Raw genomic sequence first — 22,091 nt, 5'->3', positions numbered from 1 at the left:
GGTTCTGAGTATGATTATTGATATAACTGTCTATACTGATAGAACACAGTATGTGTTAAGCCCCTGGCACATTGCCAATAACATCCCAAACACAAATGAAATTCTATTGTGCTTTCCCAGACTGTTCGCACCTAATAAGAGCTGCAGTCATGCAGAGAATCCATAAGTTGTTAGTGTTTATTGCTCATCCATCCGCTCCTAGACGGGGGTGGTTGAGTCACTCGCACCTCCTGTGCACGCCTCAGGACTGCTACATCTGATGCAGCCACCCTGATGAAGAGACGCTCCATGGCACTACATTTCACAATTTAACTTTCAAGTGATGCAGCTGTCAGTGTTTGTGTCTGTGTTCATTTTGGCAAACCTGGCACGTGATTTCTCCGCTGCGTATCGATTTAAAGTTTACCAAATGTTCTTTCTCTTTTATTTTTAGGGCTATCATCGACCCAATCATTATATTGCTACCCAAGGTAAGTTCATTTCAGCTTTGATATCTTTATCTCTCTTTCCTTTCCTTTTTGTTTTTTGGTTCATTCGCTGTTATTTTGTACACTCCCCATTAGGAAGATATTGCAATGTGCTGCAGTCAACATGGACTCCCTCATTTTCTTTCCCATTTGAGGGTCTGGTGATGCAGTCAGGTAGTGAGAACTTCATGTTGAGATCATTAGGCGAAATGTGTTTGTCAGGGCTTCTTTGTTTTGCTGAATCCAGTTTGTCTACCTTAGAAATCAGTCTGTTTGTAAAATACATTCAATTATGCATATTTAAGAATGTTTTCAGTAACACCAAAATAAGGTTAAGCTCTAAGCTGAAAAGAACTACACTGAAAATAAAATGGACGGAGAGTGATTGGAGGGTGATTAGTCCTTATCCAGACACCTGTTCTGAGCCCAACCAGCACCCCCTGCTCACCACAGCTGTGCTTAGTGCAGAAGACACAAGGTGCATGTTCTGTATAGCTGCAATGCCAGGCAACTTCTATGAGAGCTACAGAGAAAACACTGGCAAAGCAGGTTGTTTTATAGTAGAAAGAACCCAAAGAACTTTGTAGCAGAAGTGAGATAGAGAGGAAAACTTCTAAACGGGGAAGCGTTGTGAGCAGAGATCCAGAAGCAGAAATTACTATTCCCAGGTGGAGAGCGGTAGGCATGTCCCTTTGCTACAGAAAACCAAAAGAAAGAGGAACTGTCAAGGACGGTCATAGCTCCTGTGTTTGAGTGGCTTCCCCCACAGACTGTGAAGCTGGTCATCTGTGGAGGAGGAGACCCATGAAAGAGGACCGAGATTGTAGGACACGAAGCATCCTAAGGGATGACATGATGTAAGGTGAATTGAAAAAGTGCTGAGAAGTAGAAAAAAATCCACTTGCACTTCAGAAACAGAATTAGGGAAAGCTGAAGGATGTGTTGCAACAGAAATTCAAGGAGCAGAGGAAGCAAGGATACCAAGATCATGCTTGGGAGAGCCAGGCTTGGAGACAGCGAGATCAGAGGAGCTCAGTGAACCATGAGAAAAAGGGAAGGAATAGTGGGTGGATGCCAGGTTTGATTGCTGAGTTTTGAAATAAGAGAAAAGAGCCGAATTTCATCATTAGAGCAATACTGCCCTGGTATAGCTTTGTGCGATAGTAGAAATGCACCATGCCTGTATTATACAGTATGGCAGCCACCCGTAACACGATTTCTGATGACCCTGCCTATCTCCGTGTCTCATAATCATGAATCCTATCAATAGGTCTAGAAAACAGTTTGAAAGAAATGGTGCCTTCAGTGAACAAGTAGGGACCTCTGTTATTCCTAAACAATCCAGCATACTATCGATTTACACAGCATTTACATGATGGCAGATATCATAAGTAATCGAGAGCTGATTCGGAGCATAGAGGAGGATCTGCGTCAGTTATAGACAAGCACTGCACCATCCTGCAGAAGGGATTTGAGCATCCTGGATTTTAGCATTCTCAGAGGTTCTAGAGCCAATCATCTGGAGCAACTGTGTGACAGCTGTACTTGAAGTGTAGTGGTTTAAGAAAATTATTATGCACATCAATAGCTACATTTAATTATTCATGTGATAGCCTTGGACACTGTGGTATGGGATCAAGGTACTCCAACCAGCATCTTAACTGCTAGGCCGAACACCAACATCCTCTTTGGAATTCATTCCACTAGCTTTCAGAATGCTCCACTGTAAGCATCGTAACATCTGATTTAATAAATGCAGTGATACTTTGAAATTGGCCAAGTTTCTAATAAATTCATGTGACAGTTTAATTGTGAAGAATCTAAACCACGTCTGTGTTTCTTATATATCCCATAGCATGATTAACAGCCCATGTTTTCACAGATAACAAGAATACGGAGTCGGATATTAATTAGATTTCCATGATTGAGGGCTTCCAGGTTGATGTGATTAAACAGCCAGCTGACACAGAGACTCGCGAGTCTGTGTGCAGCCCTCTCCTGGCTTCCCAATGTACATTCTCTTCACTTCTGTCTTGCTGGGAAAGAGTGTGCTTTGAAAACAAAAAGCATCAGAGAAGTTACTTCTGCAGAACTAGAGTTTGGCTTAGTTGCTCAGTAGTCCCCACTGACAGCACTGAATTGATCATGTGCTAATGAGCAAATGTATGTGAAGCAGCTAATATGGCTGACATAGTCAAATGATCAGTGATCGTAAGGACACTGGTGGACAAGGGCAGGCCCAGTTTGGTGACCCTTTCGCAATGCAGGCTGGGCTGCAAATTGGACTTCTCAAATGGGCAGTACTGTATCACTGTTGTTGGTACATGGCAAGGGAGACAGGAAATAAATGGTTTTATAATCTCACATTTGGTCAAGACTGTACACGTCATCGAGTATAATAAACTCAGACCATGATGTTCTGATAAAAAAGCTAGACTCTCCAGTCCAGCATATGTCACAAGGATAATGTAGTGAATAACTTCCAATCACCCCTAGTAAAAATCCCTGAGAATCTGGAGTAATCAGGGTGGACAGGTAGCCTATGGTCATAGATCATAATAATGAGGGGTAAAACACACAAACACTTCATTCTAAGAGGCTTCCAAGTCGGATAATGAAGACCAACAGGTGCAATTTTTCTGGTTTTTGTTGTTGTTTAATTTCAAACACAATGAAAGTGAGAGACAAGAACAGAAAGATACTCCATTTGCTGGTTCACTTTCCAAATGTCCGCATGAGCCAGAGCTGGGCCAGGCCAAATCCAGAAGCCCAGACCTGTCTAGATTTCCTACATAGGTGGCAGGGACTCGATCATTTGAGCCATCACCTGCCTTCCTGCATTAACGGGAAACTAATTGGAAGTAGAGCAGGGCTGGAATCCAGCATATCCCACGCAGTGTTTTAATTGCTGTGCCAAATACCCACCCTCAGATGCAATTTTTAAATCTCTCTTTTGCGGTTCTTTTCCTCTCTGTTTTGCTCTGAGATAGTTCTTTTAAAATCAATTCCGAGTACGAAGCTATGAAATTGTGGGGATGATCCAATCTACTGACAAACACATTTTCACCAATACAGAATACATACCACGTATTTCTGCCTTGGCTCTCCTGCTTCCCACCCGCTGCCTCAGATGTATTGAACTTTTCTACCACTTGCTGGTTTTGACCTGTGATGATAATAATGCTGCAAATTGAAGGGGTCCCATTCAAGCCAGATCTGTTGCTTTTCAGCCTGTTCTTCGTGTGAGTCCTCTGTTTTCTGTCTAGCAGCCAATATGCTGATGACCCAATATTATCTTCATCACATCTGGCTGACCAGACATTAATACAGTTGTAAAACATGCGAGGATTATGATTTGGCAAGCCAGGGATCAAAGAAAAGGAGGCTGCAGCTGTTCCTGTGAGTCTCTGGTTGTGCTGGGAGGCAGGGCAGAGTTGAGATTTCAAAAGCAGAAGTCACAGGGAGAGGTAGAAGAGTTCTGCAGAGAGGTAGGCTTGCCCAGAGCTGATCACATTTCACACTCAAAGCACAAACCCATGGAGACTGCATGGACTGTAAACTGGAAGAAGGCCCTGGTGATTGGATCCAGCACCTGCTGACCTCATGGTGGGCAACTGAGGAAGCCCTGGAGAAGTGTTCTTTCTATTATTGTTCAGCTGTCTTTTGAAAGTTGACTTCAAGAGCATCCTGCTTCGGATAGCTCAGTGCAAGGCAATTATAGAAGAAAACATGCAAGTCTATGGCAGGCATGGGTCATTCGGAGCTGAGTTCCTCTTCCCGGAGGGAAGTGTTCTCTCTGAACAGCACCCCACTAGAACCTGGGCTAGAGAGAGGATCTCCAACAGATGCCGAGGTGCCTTGTGAGAATGGAGAGCCCTGTACCCAGGCCTGCGGCTTTCTTTGGCACTACCTGGCCCTGTGGGCTCTGACCCAGTATTTCACCACCTTCAGGAGACAACAGTGTTTCTTTTAGTCACTGGTGAAATCTAGAAATCCCCCTAAGAAAGTTTTATACGTGCCTATGTGCAGTCATACACTTTCTGCTACTATAACGAAATACCCGAGGACTACATCATTTGTAAAGAGGTTGAGTTAGTTCACAAATCTGGACACTGAAGGTCCAAAAAGTTTAGCACAGGCTCTAGTGAGTGCTCCCCAGTTGTGGTATCACTTCACGGCAGGTCTATATCACAGAGGCAGGAGAATAGACAAGAGAGAGCTAGTCCACAGCCAAACAGAAGCCAGAGGACAAAAGAGCTTCTGCTGTAGCTGCTTGGTCTTCAGGAAGGAACTCTGAATCCACCATAAAAACCTTAATCCCATCTGAGTGCAGTGTTCCCAGTGAACTAGCTATCAACCACCATTGGTCCTCAGTCTTTAAAGATCACGCCACCTCTTGGTTTTTTTGTTTGTTTGTTTTTTCATTTGAAAAGCAGAGAAAGAATGTGTGTCCTATGCACTGGTCCACATCCCCAAACCCACAGTGGCTACAACTAGGCAGGGCCAAAGTTGGGAACTGGAAACTCAATCCAGGCTTTCCACTCGGGTAGCAGGAAGCCAGTTACTTGAGCCATCACCACTGCCTCCCAGGGCCTGTTTTAGCAAGAAGCTGGAGCCGGGAACAGAAGCCAGGTACGCTACTGTGCACTGCTGGCATCTTGGCCATGGGGCTGAATGCCAGCTGCCACCACCCCTCAACATTGTCACACCAGAAACCAAGGATCCAGCATGTGAACCTGCAAGAGGAAATCACATCCAAACCGAAACAAGCTGTGTGAAGCATTTGGTGCAATGTAAGGTCATTCCTGAACTCCTCACCCCAGAACCTAGCCCTGCAGGATCACAGCTTCCGTGGGCCTCAGGAGGGGAACTTCATTGTGGTGAGACGCTTATTCTGGGATAGGACAGAGAGCTACACTTAGTTAAAATTCCTTTAGAAACAACATTCTCTTCCAGGCATTAAAAAATATCACCATTTCAACTATGTGAAGTACATTTTTAAAAACATCAACAGTTTGATTATAGTAAACTGTTAAGATACTTGTGCGTAACTTCTTTTTGAGATCCTAGAGTGTTGGTTCAGTCTTTGGTGTTTTGAATATGGTTCGTCAAGGCCTGGGTTTTTCTGTTTGTCTTAGGCTGGGTTTTCTGCATGAGTATTACTATTTTCCACTTGCTTCTGAACACTTACACTTTTACTCAATTTTTAGCAATCTTAAAAAAATTATCTCTTGAGGACAAGATCTTGGAGTTTCAGATCCTATAGCTGGCATTCAATTCCTTTTTAAAGGATTTTTGTGTATGTATGTATGAATGAATGAATGAATGTGTGTATTTGAAAGGCCCTGAGAGTGGGAAACAGAAAAAGGTTGCATCTGCTGCTTCACTGCCCAGATCGCTGCAGCGGCCAGGGCTGGGCCACGCTGAAGCTAAGAGTCAAGCGCTTATTCTGGATCTCCCACTTCACTGTAGGGGCATCCTCCACTGACTTCCCACGTGCAGTATCAGGCACCTGGATCAGAATTGGAGCAGCCAGGAGTTGAACCAGCACCCGTATGGGGTACTGGCACTGTCAGTGGCAGCTTAATACACTATGCCACAACACTGGGCCTGCTATTTAATTTTTAAAAGCAGGATATTCCGGCAGTAATTCATGTGCCACCCAGAAGACCTGGGTTGCATTCTGTGCTGCTGCAGAAGAGTGTTTTTAGCCTCCTCTCTTCAAGGTATGGATGTAGTCTCTGGTTACTAGTGAAGACAACCAGTTTAGTGCTTCCAATGTACCAGTGTTTTTTCTTTCTTATGTTTTTAAAAGATTTATTTTTTTATTGGAAAGTCAGATTTACAGAGAGGAGAGACAAATAAAAAAGATCTTCTGTCTGCTGGTCCATTCCTCAAATGGCCACAATGGCCAGAGCAGAGCTGATCCAAAGCCAGGAGCTTCCTCTGGGACTGCCACATGGGTGCAAGGTCCCAAGGCTTTGGATTGTCCTCTACTGCTTTCCTAGACCATACACACCAAGCTGGATTGGAGGTGGCACAGCCAAGACAGGAACCAGTGTCCATATGGAATGTGGCATTTGGAGGTGGAGATTAGCAAGTTGTGTCAACACACAAGCCCCTAGTGTTCTAAATAGACATGCATGAACACCTCAAAAAGTTCTTGGGAAAAGTGAAATTGATAAGTATGTTTATTTGTACAAAACTTGAAATGCATGCATAGCATCTTCATGTGTTTCCCATGAACTTCTTTTTAAAAGATGTAGTTATTTGAAAGGCAGAGAAAGAGAGGTAGACAGAGTGAATCTTCCATCTGCAGGTTCACTGCACAAAGGACTGCGGTGGCCGGAGTTGAATCAGGCCCAAGCCTGGAAATCCGTCCACGTGTCTCATGTGTGTACAAGGGCCCAAGGGTTTGGACCATCTTCTGCTGCTCTCCCGGGCATATTGACAAGGCACTGGATTAGAAGTGGAGCCATTCCAGCCAGGACTTGAACCAGAGCCCATTTGGAAGGCTGGTGATGCGGGAAACGACTTAATGAACAGAACCACAATGCCAACCTATTCCATGAACTGGGGAGGGGTGAGGGGAATCCCAGAGCCTATGAAACTATGTGAGCGAAATAAAAAACAAGAAAAAGAAAAGAAACAGAAAACTCATGCTATACATGGGTTTCAAAACTTTTCTTATTCAGAATAAATTTATCCTTTGATTTCCCCACAAACTTTTTGAAATAGGAACTCATTTTCTTTGAGATTCATTTATTTAAAGGCAGTGTTGCAGAGAGAGAAGACGGATCTTCCAACTGTTGGTTTACTCCCTGAATGGTCACAATGTCCAGAGCTGTGCCAAGAAAAGTCAGGAACCAGGAACTTCATCCACGTCTCCCATGTGGCAGCAGAAGCCTGAGCACTTAGACAAGCTGAAGCACAAGCCTGTTGCTTCCCCAGACACATCAGCAGGAATCTGAATTGGAAGTGGAACAGCCAGGACAGAAACTGGTAACCACAGGGGCTACCAGGTGGTGCCTTAATATGTTAAGATACAATAGTGGTGCCATGTGGTAACTCATTTCAACTTTACCATAAATAAAGGATAGATATGTACTCTTAGGTCCAATTTATAGATAAGGGAGTTTAAAATGATGTATTCAGAGTCACAGTTCCTAGACACTGAAGGGCCGAATTTAACTTTAGCTCATGGAACTCCAGCATTGAGGCTCAAAATCAGCCCACCATGCTGCTGATGCTAATCCCCATGGGGAATAAGTTCACTCATTTATGCAATATCCAGATATACAGAACTATGGATAGTACGCAGTGACTGCCATGAACCTGGGCGCTGCTACCAGTGTTGAAAGACAAGCCAGCTTCATTTAGGATCATGAACTCGAATGCCAATGTTGTCTGGCTCAATTCCCAGCTCCTCCATTGATCCCCAGTCTGACCCTGGACGAGTTTCTTCATATCTCTGTGGTCATCACAAATGAAGAATTACAGTGGTCTCCTTTGCAGCAGATGAACTGAGTTAATATTCTGAGATTCTTGTGTCAATGTCTAGTTCGTAGTAACACAGAAGCAACTATAAAATAATGTCTTCTCTGACCTTGAAAATGCAAAGTAGGTCTTTTTATGTAATTATACATATTATGTGTATGTAATTATATGTATGTGTTTATATTTATATATATTTGTGTGTGTGTCACTTTTGAAGGTGCAAGTAGTCTTGCACAACCCCCTGAGTACCTAGTCACTAAAACTTTTACTTCTCACCTGTGAATCAGCCTGAGCGGTCCATTGTCAGGAAAAGCTGCAGCAGCACACACAACTTGCAACCTGTGCAGCCAGCCATCCAGACAGGCCCCACCACACATGCCATCGACCTCCTCGCCATCTGCCTTTTCTGCTCAGACATCCTGGATGCCCACTTACCTCTGTCCATGTCAAATCACATGGACAGAAACCACAGGAACAGATATAGAAAACTAGATACCAGATAACTATTTGCATGAGAAATGTTAAGGGCCCATTGGACAGAACTACCCACAGTCTGGCAGCCCGAGGCCATTGACAGAAGAATATGCCTTGGAGGAAGGTAACTTCATGACTGGGGCATTTGAGGAATGCAAGAAGGGGCACTGATTAAACAAGTACATGCCAATCACCTGGGAGTTAGTGTAAAGCAGCTGCTTGCTTGGAACCTAAGGCTGAGTGGGTGCATGTGTTAGTACATGAGTGGCTTGGAAGGTCCCAGGTAGAATCATATGATAGAGCATTGTAGCTAGGCAAAAAAGAGATCTCATCATGGCCTGCAAGGCATCTGTTTCCCCAGGCAGATTTGGAGATCTATATCCCCACATCTGTGGCTGTTTCTCATTTAAATTAATGACTACCCAACTCCTATTTTTTTTTAGAAACATTTATTTAGATATGTCAGTAAATCAAGACCCTCTCTTTGGAGATAGTTCATCTTGTCAAATTGACTTGGCAGAGCTCTGTCACTGACCCTATTTGTGCAATTCCCCCCACCGCTGCCACTTAGACCTTATACAATTAATCATCCAACAAAAGTTCATGGAAAAATGCATATTATGAAAACACCATGCATGAGTGGCAAGATAAACTCATCTTTTAATTCCGTTATCCATAAGCATTCAGAACTACGCTTGTATAGCCAATTGCATCTATAATTTGTTACTCGTTTGAGAAGAAACCTAAATGAGAGATGTCACACTAAAAGGTAACTTTCATGTGAAAATAATAAAACATGTGGAAGATGAAAACGTATAGCGGGTTATATGCTCAGAATCACATTGGGCAGCAGCTGAAATGGCACTGTGCTGACTTCCATCTGTTTGCTTCGTTCGTCTGATTCTCGTCTGCATTTCCTCCACATCCTCAGTGCAGTGTGACCATTTTTAATAAGGATTTTAGAAAGATAACTGTGGCTTGTGTTTCCCAGCTCTAAATTCCCCTTCAGGCCTCCGAAGCAGTGACTAATTGTGCTGTGAACAGTGCACTCAGCTTTCCTGGGCAAGCTGTTCTTGGAGCACTTGTGTGGCTTCAGTGCAAGTTGTGCACCCGCCATAAAGAAGCTGTTGTCTCCTGAATGCTGGCCTCCAGATGGAGATGAACACTTGAAATTATTTCTCAGTCGAATGGAAATTTTTTTTTAATCAAAAGCTCAGCCTTCCGTAAACAACTTTTGTTTTTATTCTTTCAAGAACCCATGTGACTTGCACTTCAAGCACAAATTCTGTGTTAGTGCCCATTGTTCTTCCTGGCTACCTTGTTCCTGTATTGTCCATGGATCGAAGGTTTTGAATTCATTTGTTATATCCTCTTTGATACTGACTTTAAAACTATTGCCTAGGGAGATGGAGTGTTCTTTGTTTTCCCAATGTGAATAGAAAACCTTCAAGAAAATATGATTTACACACAAGCACATGGTGACCCCTCATGAGACCAAGTGTTCCAGCCACCCAGAGCCAAGTTCACGCTGGGCTCACCTGCATCTTATCACCCATCTGTGCTTTTCCAGAAGAGAATCAACAATTGCAATTAACAGCATAGCCAGAAAATTGCTTTCAAATAATAGTTGCACTCTGCCAAATTAATTTCCAAAGGCACTGGCCAATCAGCCAAGTGGCCAATTTCATACGCAGCTCTCCTTCTGTGCACGCTCAAAGACAGGCTGTAGATTAAAAGATGAAGCCAGACAAAGATTGTGCCTGGTAATTGCCACTTTTGTGATCTCAGGTGCTATAAGCAAAACTGTATCCCTCAAGCAATAGCATCAAGTTGATGCAGAATAACCTGAAAGCAAATAATGTCATGCTATCCAGCAGGTGCTCCGTTGTAGGTTGTTACAAAACGCTTTCAGGTGGGCTTATCCTGCTGGGAATAGCTGCTTTCCACTTCGGAATGTCTGGTTCCTGGTTACGCTGTCTTCCAATCCAGCTTCCTGCTCGTGCACCTTCGACACAGGGAATCGTGGCCCAAGTTCCCTTGGCAATCCCAACCCCAGCTCTTGTGGTCATTTGGGGTGTGAAACAACAGCTCAAAGACTGTTCTCTCACTCGCACTCTGCCTTTCAAATAAGTAAACAAATCACTTTTTAATTTTTTTTAAAATTTTGTGAATGCTTCACTTTTTAGTTGACAAGTAGCTATTGGGTACATTTATGGGAGACAGTGTCTTTTTGATAAATATGTGCATTATGTAGTTACCAAAGGATGGGAGTCAACACATTCATTGCCTCAGCCACTGGTGCTTTCTTTATGGTGAGGACCTCTAAAATCTTGTCTTTTCAGCTGTTTTTAAATATGCCATACATGCTGCTTACAGCTTGATTTACAGTAGTCAAGACAGAAATGGCCTAAGTGTCTGAGATGAATGGATTGTTCAAATGTGGCACCCATACACAATGGAAAACCATTCAAACTTACAAACAGGACGTTCTATCATTGGTGACCATATGAGTGATCCACGTTAGCCAACACTGAGTGAAATAAGCCAGCAACAGAGGGATCAGTACCATATGATTTTATTTTTGTGAGAAATTCAGAAGAATCTGTAAAAAAAAAGTTTGTTTTAATTTTTGGCAGGAATTTTGTAGCATTCCTCATTTGACATGGTAAATTATAGAATGTTTTAAAGATTTTTTTTTATTGGAAAGTCAGATTTACAGAGAGAAAGATAAGCAGAGAAAGATCTTTCATCCATTCATTCACTGCCCAAGTGGCTGCTAAGGCCGGAGCTGAGCCAATCCGAAGCCAGGATCCTGGAGCCTCTTCCGGTCTCCCACGCTGGTGTAGTTTCCCAAAACTTTAGGCCATCCTGGACTTGTTTCCCGGGCCACAAGCAGGGAGCTGAAAGGGAAGTGGAGCAGCCATGATATGAGCTGGCATGCATATGGGATCCCGGTGCATGCAAGGCGAGGACTTTTAGCCACTAGGCATAAATTATAGAATCCTATAGTGCTGGTAGAAACTTCAAAAAGTTCCCATCCCAACTTCCTTTTGTATGCAAAATTTAAAGCAGAAATTGATTTAACTGACCTTCAGCCACAAAAATTCAAATGAGATATGTTATACAAGTGTAGTGTGGGGAGAGATGGCTGAAGGAATGTCATTGAAGTACTGCAGACTGAGTATCTGCTTACAGCACTAGCATCCCATAGCACAGTACCTGTTAGAGTTCCAGCTGCTCTGCTTCAAGTCCAGCCTCCTGCCAATTCACCTAGAGAAGCAATCGACAATGACCCAAACGTTCCAGCCCCTAGCACCTCTGTATGAATTCCCCTGGGCGTTTCTGGCTCCTGGACTTTGGCCCAACCCAGTGGTGGTTATTTGGGAGGTGAACCAGCAGATGAAACATAGTCTCTGTTTCTCTCTTCCTTTCAAATAAATCATTAATTTTTTTTCAATGTATATTAGCATGGGGTACTCCCTTCCAGGTTCAGCCCCCTGAAAGGATAGAACAGTAACTAAATACTGTTAATGATGTCAGCCTCGTAGGGCCTCCAGCACCCTGAATCTTTACTATGTTTCATCTAAAACTGAGCAGCTGTCACTATGCACCTGCTAAACCCTGAGCACGGGGTTCGGGAGTTCAGCAGTGACCTCAGACTTGCCCATTGCAGAGGCCTCCCTGGATAACAACCAGCTATTACACATTCAGGAACGTCTCCAATGGACTCCTCTGCCCACCCTTCCTCCATTTACAGAGGAAAAGTTCAGACCCCCACATAGCCCTAGAACCATGGTTCCTAACTCTAGGTACTGTTTTTTTCACCCTTGGACACAATTCTGGACAAATATTTTATCCATTGCAGTTACAGAATTCCCTTCCTTTTCACCCAAAAAGAAACTGCTAGAATTTTCCTGATGCAGTACCCTGTAATATGAGATCGTCTATACCCAGCTATACCCAGGGAATCAATTTATTTTATTCGTTTAATATATTCTTTCTTAAACATAAGAAGATACCACTTGTGTACTGAGAAAAAAACTTCAAGAAGATAAGAGACTAAGGAACACTCTTATTTCCTGGCAGGAAGCCCTGAAGCATGTAAGCGCAGGTTTTCACCTTCACTGGGCTTCTGCTTGACAGAAGGCAGTGAGATCCTGCAGGACCCCAAATTCCTCCATCCTAGAGGCTGCCATTACTTCTTTTCCTCCTCGACTGCCTTCACTCCATCTCCCTCTTGGCACCATAACCAAGTGTCCAGGCTCAGCTTCTGGGAGCTGTCTTTGGAGACTGATTCTGACGAATGCTGTGCTGGACCACACGCAGCAGGAGGCTCCCATCCTGGGGACATCTGCCATGTTCTTCCCTTCTGAGGCCACAAACACTGTGTCCTGTGCCTCTTGCAAGTTTCCACACAAGGTGCTGTATTAGAGATGCTCTTTGAAGGTTTTTCACCCATGTGGGAGACCCAAATGAAACTCCTGGCTCCTAACCTCGGTCTGGCCCTATCCAGGCCATGGCAGCCATCTAGAGAGTGAACCAGTGGAGGAAAGTTCTGTCTCCCTCTCTAACTCTGACTCTTCAATAAATAAATGAATATTTAAAAAAAAGAAATAAAAGTCATCAATAGTCCTGTGATTATATGCTTCATAATAATAATAATAAAAATAAAACAGTAAAATGTTTGCATACAGGCAGTAAAAGTTAGACGTTGAGTCCGGCGTGGTAGCCCAGTGGCTAAAGTCCTCGCCTTGGATGCCTGGGGATCCCATATGGGTTGCTAATTCCAGCAACCCCACTTCCCATCCAGCTCCCCACTTATGTCATGAGAAAGAAGTCGAAGATGGCCTAAAGCCTTGGGACCCTGCACCTGCGTGGGAGACCTAGAAGAGGCCTCTGGCTCCTGGCTTCAAATTGGCACAGCACTGGCTGTTGTGGCCGCTTGGGGAGCAAATTATCAGATAGAAGATCTTCCTCTCTCTCTTCTCCTCTCTGTATATCTGACTTTCCAATAAAAATAAATAAATGTTAAAAAGAAAAAGCTAGGCATTGCTTTAATGGTCAGTTGTGTCTCTGACATCACATATTTGCAAGGGACACCTCACACACACTCGCACACACATACACATACAGTCTCACTGCTCACACAGACAGTTGCACATTGCAATGGTTACCGTTTATTAGCAGGCTTCCAAACAAATGCCCAGTGCCACAGTCAAACTAATCTTATTTCGCTTGTATTTTGCCAACACAAAATAGTGTTATACAAGTGTTGTTCACAGAACATTTGTGTCATTTTGAAGAATCTTTCGGTTTTGAATTTGTGTACCAACGTTTTTATAGATAAAAATTGTTTTTCTTCTGATTTAAAATTGCTGTGTGGCATGTGTGTTACAAGAGCAACAAAATTATCGGTTATGTGACTGCTGGTTTTTAAATTTGGGAGCACATAGATTATCTTAGTGGTTAGGAGCGTGTGTGTGTGTGTTTCAGAAAAACTTGTTAAGAGTTGAAGGGTGGTATTTTATACCTTGTAGCCTTCATCCAGCTTAAATTTAGCAAGAAACACAGCTTAAGTATTACAGACCCAGACCTCAGCACTGCTGTTGTCCTGCGTGGTGTTTGCTCGTTTAAATAGCTTAGAGTTCTGAGTCAAAACAGAAAGTACTCTGATGGTTTAAGTCATTTTGCTTGCCATTTGCTCTTTTGAAAAATGACTTCTTTATCTTGTTTTTGCTGTGACTTGAAATACTGAATGGTAGTATGGAAGTGCACAAACTTTAGTACAGATACATTTATGGAGCCAGAGTTATGACATATTGGGTAATGCTACCAACATGTATACTGGCATCCCATGTGGGTGCTGGTCAAGTCCTAGCTGCTCCACTTCTGATCCAACCTCTTGCCGATGATCCTGGGACAGCAGTAGAAGATGGCCTGAGTGCTTGGACTCCTGCATGCATGGAGCAGACCTAGAAGTTTCTGGCTTCACTTTCTTTGTAACTCTTCCTTTAAAATAGATAAATATTTTTGCAAAACAAAGATAAAGAGAAAAACCGAAGTAAAAACAAGCAAGATGTGTAAGAACATAGAACAGAAAAAAAAAAAACCACGAACAATTGTAAAATGGCTAACCAATTGTCTCATAGACAATAACTTAAGAAAACTAAAAAAATTACAATTAAAATGTACTATTTCTTATATTGCTAAGGAGCAAATGGCTATTAATTAAATGTCTTTGTGAAGGTATGCTAAGTATTAACTACCACAAAATTCTTTATCTTTTAAGAAATATTTCATAATTACTCTTAATTGAATAAATCAATAAAATGAAACCAAAAAAGAGGAAAGAGAATCATTGAAGGTGAAAGCTGGTAGTAGACAGAGATTTCCCAAGCTTTTAGTGTTCACTGCAACCTATCCACTAATGCTTGATTTATACCAGTCTTCTCCCAGTGGATCTAACATAAGCTCTTGTTCGTCAATCAGAATTTTATATATTCTAGAAGTACACTAACAAGCAAGCATTCTCTCAAACAGATCGTGTAGAGAAAACCACAAATAGAGTTATCGGTAACACACTTAGTTCAGTCTAAAGGAGAAAGATAAGAGTGAAACACAAACATCCCGAGATGGGTTATGTGATACAAGGAAAGGCTACTCATGGATCCAGCCGAAAATGTGGGCTGCTCATCTCAGGAGCAAGAAAAATGCACATCTACAAATAAATGGAGAAGACATGTAGGCAATGGCAGGTGCCTCCTGAGCAGAGCAAGCCATGGAGGAAGACTCACATGGAGGAGGGTACACTCTAATATCCCATTGCATGGGAACCACTGCAGTTTATCAACCAAAGCAGTACTTAATGCCATTATTTAAGTCATTGCCTTTGACACTACTTCCGAAAGCCATGCTTTGTTGCAGTTCCAAGGCCCATTTCCCTCTCCTTCACTGTCACTAAATTAAAATCCCAATGGACTGGGAAACATTTCCAACCTTGTAATTGTAGACAGAAAGCATGCTTGGTGTGAGAGCAATTCTTAGGTAATGCTGTTTTAATATGTTTCCTGTTACATTTTTGAATTTAGTTTGAATAAAACATCCCCAGGTTTTCCCCATCATAGAGCAGCCCTCAGAGTGTGTCCTAATTTGTGATAGTTGGCATTTTTTTTTCGTTGACCATTTTCTTTGACATTGATCACAGTAGGAGAATACAAGGAATTGTGGTCCTGCTTGCCCCATCCCTTCAACTTTGCTTTTCCTTTTCTGTAGGGAAACCCAAAATTATTCATAAAAATTCAACATTTGTGACCTGTGTAGCCTCAGGGAAGAGCAAATGCATCTATCAGATACATGATATTAAAGATTATTAATGCAGAAGCCAACTGTTTTCTGTGTTACCATTTCCATTTTCTTGATACACAAGGCAAATCAAGTGAAGTACGGTGGCATATTTTACCTTTTACATTTCACTTATGCAAAAATGAAAAGCTGCTAAATATGAAATTATAGACCTAAATGTTGTGAAAAGATCCATTATTGAAAAAAAATCACAGAAAGTTGGATAATAAAAACGTACTCAGAAACCATGGATGCAACATCTGATTCTCCAAATCCCAGATAACTGACTTTAAAACACTTATTATAGATGATCGCCGGCAGCAACAGTAGCAAAAGGGATCAAAAATTTAGGGCCACACTTTTATGTATGTAGGAAGAGATTTAAAATGAATGCATAAATCTCAGACTCGTCCTGTCCCACATTCATGCTGTACCTTTCGTGTCCCTGAAGGCAAGAGGCCAACCGAAGTCCAGCACAGGAGAAGATGCCTATTAAGGACCTCATTTTATGGCAGCTTCATTACCTGTGACCGCTCCCCTTCTGCTCTGTGCTAGGGACCCCCCCCCCCCACACACACACACACCCTCCCTCGGCTCCCAGAGCTCATTAGCACAGTCACGTCACTTCACTTGGAGACTGATGGGCACAAGCAGGTCGTAATGTTGGGCTATTTGGTGCATTCTGATAAAGGCGTGACTGGATTGGCCCAAGTTGAAATCCCACTTATGCCACTTATTTGCCATATATATTCACCAAAGGAACTTGATCTCCCAAGCTTGTTTCTCAGCTAAGACGGAGGCTTGTTCCTGGTTCATACTGTTGTGATGGTGAATAAATGAGGCATTGTACACACAGCACAGCTTACAACACCTGCTTATGGGGCTGTCTGGTTTTAGGTCTCAGTTAGTGCATCACCATCCTTGACCTGGGTCTGTTTACCTTCCAGCCCCTCAGTTCAGATCTGAATCTCGCTTGATTTGGAAGTCCACCTGAGCTCAGTCTTAGAAGCCTTGGGTCCTACCCTGGCTGTGTCAGCCCAGAGAATCCAGCCTGGAGCTTGTCACCCTGCCCCAGGACAGGACCGAACTTCCTGTTCTCAGGCTCCAGTGCTGTTCACATTGAATCGTCACCTGAAGTCACCTGGCTGCTCTCCATCAAAACACGTGCTCCAGGCAGGAAAAGCAGGACGCCCTATGAGTTTGTCCTATCTCTAAGGCTTTTACCTCTGAACAGGGCCTAAAGTTGTACTTGAGGTGGGTGAAGGTTTTGTCAAGTACAAACAAAACTGCTGCTGCTGAAGGAGATGAATGTGAGCAGAGTCCTATAGATGTTAAGTACCTCGAAATGGATACTCAAAAACCTGCTCAGGCCCTTTTGAAAATCCTCATATAGTCACAGCGTTATGCATATCCTGGCTTGAAGATTAAGAATATTGGCTTTCCTGCACTTGATCTAAGAGTGCAAAATATTGCCTTGCTTCCACTTTAGAGAGTAAGTCCTTATTCTGGAAGATAGAGACCATGCCAGGGGCCTTCAAACAGCACCTAGGAAATGTGTGTTGCAGAGAAAGTACTCACTTACTTCAAACATTCTGCAGTTGGTTCTTGTCATTGCATGAACTGTTTGTGAGCTCTTTGTATTTATACCACTCAGTGTTGCAGCCCTGTCCGTGTGTCATGGAAGCTAGAGCAGATTCTATTTACACTGGGGTGATGGACGAAGGATTATACATGGGGCTTGCCCCTCATTACTGCTGGGGCCTGGCGGTGGGGTCGATGGGAGTATTAGTAAACATAGCATGCTACATACAAGGCCATGTTCATTGGCTACCAAGAAACATGCACTGGCAGCACAGCTGGCATTAACTGTCATGAAGACACAGGGAGCATGGCTGTCCATTTTAGGAAAGTGGCTTCAGGACATGACTTGCAGGCTTGTCAACCAAGACCAGTAGGACCTCTGGACTGCCATTGGTGTGCTGGTGGGAGGGGGTGATAGAGAGACCATTGATCAAGAAGGATCCACTAGGTTAACTTCAGATAGGTGCTCAGAGGGGGACCAGCTCTTGAGGTTGTGAAAACCAAGGCACAACCTAAGCTCAGGCTATGAGGGCAGCACGCTTCTCTAAGGAATAATAGTGGAAACCCCTTTGGAGGATGTCAAGCTGGCAAGTGACATGATGGCATTTGGGATATGTCTTTGAGAGAGAGGTATGCTCTGGCTGAGAGATGAGGAACAGTTGGAGAGAGCCTCCAGCCTCAGATGAATTTGACAGGTGCATGACGTCAGGAGTTCCAGGAGGCTGTTAGGGTGGTGGGGGCTCTGAGAGGAAGAATGGAGCAGGACCAGAAATGGGCTCCCTGGCTCAGTTTGCAGAGGAGTGTGGGGCCAGGCTTTGCCCTTGTGCTTCAGTTTGATCGTCGCAGCAGGAAAGCCACAGGAGGTATTTTAAGGACTGAAGGAACCTGGATTTTCTTCTTGCTGGATTGTGTAGCTTGCAGGAAAAAAAGCTTTTGACATGACCTAGAGACAATATGCTAGAATGGGTTCAGATCACCGGTTCCAGCACTCCTTTCCTGAGCACACAGGCTGTGGTCCTTTGGACAAGTTCCCTGACTTCTCTGTGTCTGTGTCTCCATTCAGTAAAATAGAGGAGAATAAAAGCTCCTAGTTCATGCAGTGCTGCAGTTGAAATGTAATGAAGCGATATAAAATATTGCAAACAGGACCTGGGAATAAGAAGTGCACCAAACCTGTCAGGTCTTACTCATTTTATGGCAGAATACCAATTCGTGTTTGTGCTATCTTTCTTCACTTCAAAAAGAAACCTGAACATGCCTCTGTGAATATAAAGGACCTTGACTTCTCAGCAACTCTAGTTAGCACAGAAAATAAACTGTATAGAAACTTGAATATGAAAAGAAGAAATACAAGTCATCTATCAAGGTTTGAAATTATAATTTGCAATTTCTCTCTCTCACTTTCTATGAACCAGAGAACTCATCTTACACAATAGAGTCATCCTTGAATGTCTTTTACATACACTTTTCATTCCATTTAAATTATTTTACAATACTCCAGTTCTTTCTGCCCTTTTGTGGTTGTTCCTCTGGGGCTGGGTGCATATCTGCTTTTCAGCAATGATCTGTGTGTGAAGGAGTGGCATGTGTTACTTGGCCTGACATCACTGAAATTTCTAGGCCTCGCCTTTCAAACACTGTAGTCCCCCTGGGGCAAAAAACAGCCAAGAATGACCCCCTTGCCTGGCATGCAGACATCTACAAATCTGCTGCCATGGCAATGGCAGTGGCTCCCATCCTGCTGGAAATCAGACACTTGCCTGTGGGTGGCACTGTTCATTCCTGGCGAGATGTAGGTCTCTTGGGGTCCTTCACCTGCTGTTTTACTAGATTCCCTGTCTCAGGAATTTCGTTGTGTGAATGATCCGCTATGACCTTGGGAGGAACAGATCAACGACAGAGGAATGTTGACCTCCCCTGATGGTTGTCCCTTCATTTTAGCCTGCCAGATGGCATCTTGAGTATCAGGTACCTCTTCATGTTGGCTCATGATGGCCACCATCGCTTGGGTCCAACCAAGAGCTGCTAGCATCACATGGAGTAGCTCTCGGTGACAGTCAAGTTCACCTTTCTTCTGGACTTCACCACACTTAGGGTTTTATCAGGAAACATATACAAGGATCCTTTAAAAGTCCATGGAAAGTGGAATCAAAGGATAAAGATTCCTTTCGGTGCAAAAACACTAGAAATTCATACATACAAGAGCTCTTCCAAAAATTCATGAAAATACATATTGTGAAAGAACTTTGCATGCTTTTGCAAATTTTATACCCAAGTAAACTGACCTTTTAATTCCATTTTCCACGAACATTATAAAGTGTTCATGTGTCTCTGAACAATAATATGTCAGATCTTGGGGAAATAATTAGAAATATTTTCAAATGAAAAGAAAAATTAAATGAACAAAGCACAGTAAAATTCTTAAATTTGGGAACAGATGTTTAGCCTAGCAGTTAAGATGCAGGTTAAGGATGCCTGTGTCCCATGTGCAAGTACCCGGGTTCAGGCCTTGACTGCAGTGTCCTGCTGATATGAGCCCTGCGAGGCAACAGTGATAATTCAGGTGATCAGATCCTGCCACCCGTTTGGGTTCCTACTTCCTGGCTTCAGCCTGGCAGACCCCTGCCTTGGCAGGCTTTGGGAGTAAACCAGGGAATAACAGCGTTCATACATGTTCAGTCTCTCTCTCTCTCTCCTTCATCCCTTTGTCTTTGTCTCCCTCATAAATAACATTTTTTTAAACTTATAAACCTTCATTGCAACACTATTTACCCTCTTCCCTAAAATTCAGACTTTACGTGAACATACAGGGAAGTATCTTGAATCACCAGCCATGAATTCCTAGCACCCATGTCTGAGCTGTTTTGAACCTACTAGAGGTCCCAGGCCAGGCGGAGGCTGCAGGTGAGACTCTGAAATAATGACAATGCATATGGCTTCCACGCAAAGCAGAACAGAAACCAGAAAGAATAAGGCAGAAATCCCAGCACGTGGAAAGGGATACTCTTCGCCTTTACTTCCTGTTTTATTTCTAGCATCAATTTAGAAGATTTTCTGTGTTAAATTTCAATTTTAGATTTTTAACACTAAATTTCTTAATTCTTCTCGCTACTGGTATCTCATTTCAGCACTGGAAAAAAAAAAAACTCACCTAGTTCATCTTTGTATTGTAATATTTTTTTAAAATCCAGTTCTTGAGTGAGAAAATCACAAAAAGCACAAGAGGACTTCAGAAAGTTCAGGAAGTTTATTTTGATGCCAAAAATTTTGGAAACCCAGACATAGTTTTTCCATACCACACACTTTTTGTGAACTTTTTAAAAACATTTTTATTTTACAAAGTCAGATATACAGAAAGGAGGAGAGACAGAGAGAAAGATCTTCTGTCTGATGATTCATTCCCCAAGTGAGCACAAGGGCCAGTGTTATGCCGATCCGAATCCAGGATTCGGGAACTTCTTCCGGGTCTCCTACACGGGTGCAGAGTCCCAAGGCTTTGGGCCGTCCTCGACTGCCTTCCCAGGTCACAGGCAGGGAGCTGGATGGGAAGTGGAGCTGCCAGGATTAGAACCGGCGCCCATATTTATCCCGGAGCGTTCAAGGTGAGGACTTTTAGCCACTAGGCCATGCCACCCTTTCTGTGAACTTTTACAAGACTCTTCTATGATAAATTTTAAACAATCTTTGCGTTGCTCCCTGCTAACAGCCTGGGAAAAAGCAGTAGAAGATGGCCCAAGAGTTTAGGACCCTTCCACCCATGACACAGACCCAGATGGAACTCCTGACTCCGGACTCCTGACTCCTGGCTTTGGCCCAGCCCAGCCCTGACCATGGCTGCTACCTTGGGGAGTGAACCAGCGGATAAAAGATCTCTGTCTCTCCATCTCCCTCTTTGCTTCTTCCTTTCTCTCTGTTCCTGTGACTGAAAAAAAATTTCTCCATTAAATTTTTCTCCATTAAAAAATTTCTTCATTCTCTCTTTTACTCACATTTTCTTGCAGACTTTTTCGAGTATTTTGTTTGCTATCAACCAGGTAAATCATTAATGTTTCTACACTGTGTTATTTAAGTATGACACAATTTGGTTGTGTAAGCATTAAAGAATCCATGCTACCTTAACTGACTCTCATCCTCAACACATTTTACATACGAAGTTTCTCATATCACAGACCAATGGAATCCCATGATTCACAAAGCTTATATGCAGGGCCAAACTAATCTGTTTATTCATATGAGGTCCATCCTTGGTATTTCCCACTGATATCACCCCAGAAGATCACCTGATCATTCAGTTGGGAATTGAAGCTAGAACTCTGGATGCTATGAGTCAAAGGTATTTGGAAACATATCCACATCCACCCATTATTGGGCCTGGTAAATCAGAGTCTCTTGGATTAGAGCATAAGAATAAAAAAATAAAAAAAGAAAAAAAGAAAATGGTTTCATAATGTGAGAAGCAGAGAAATAACACCAGAGAGAGCTGATCCACTGGTTCACTCTACCAAATGGCCATAACAGCCAGAACTGAGCCAGGAACTTCATTCTGGAAGCAGGCACTTCAGCCACCCTTGCTGCTCTTCTACGTGAGTGTCAGCAGGAAGCAGGAGCCAGGACCACTCCTGAGATGACCAATGCCATCTCAGCCAGATACTTAACCCTAGGCCAAATGCCCACCCCAACAAGCAGGGATTTTTTTTTTAAGTCTCACAGCAATTTTATCACGTGGCAGAG

At 43.0% G+C, this 22,091-nt stretch overlaps 1 protein-coding gene across 3 annotated transcripts in view; it reads left to right on the top strand.

Annotated features, from left to right (window-relative positions):
- The window catches only part of PTPRM (protein tyrosine phosphatase receptor type M), a 773,655-nt gene that overhangs the window by 693,721 nt on the left and 57,843 nt on the right, over window positions 1-22,091 (top strand). For all 3 annotated transcript variants that reach the window (XM_040970558.1, XM_040970557.1, XM_040970559.1), the window contains one exon: window positions 434-470. In XM_040970558.1, coding sequence (XP_040826492.1) covers window positions 434-470 — 37 coding nt within the window. The remainder of the gene's footprint in view (window positions 1-433; window positions 471-22,091) is intronic.

The sequence above is a fragment of the Ochotona curzoniae genome, unplaced genomic scaffold, assembly GCF_017591425.1.
Source record: "Ochotona curzoniae isolate NIBS_2020 unplaced genomic scaffold, NIBS_Ocur_1.0 scaffold_4812, whole genome shotgun sequence".
NCBI classification, from domain to species: Eukaryota; Metazoa; Chordata; class Mammalia; order Lagomorpha; family Ochotonidae; genus Ochotona; species Ochotona curzoniae.
This window is presented reverse-complemented; position numbering and strand designations above follow the sequence as displayed.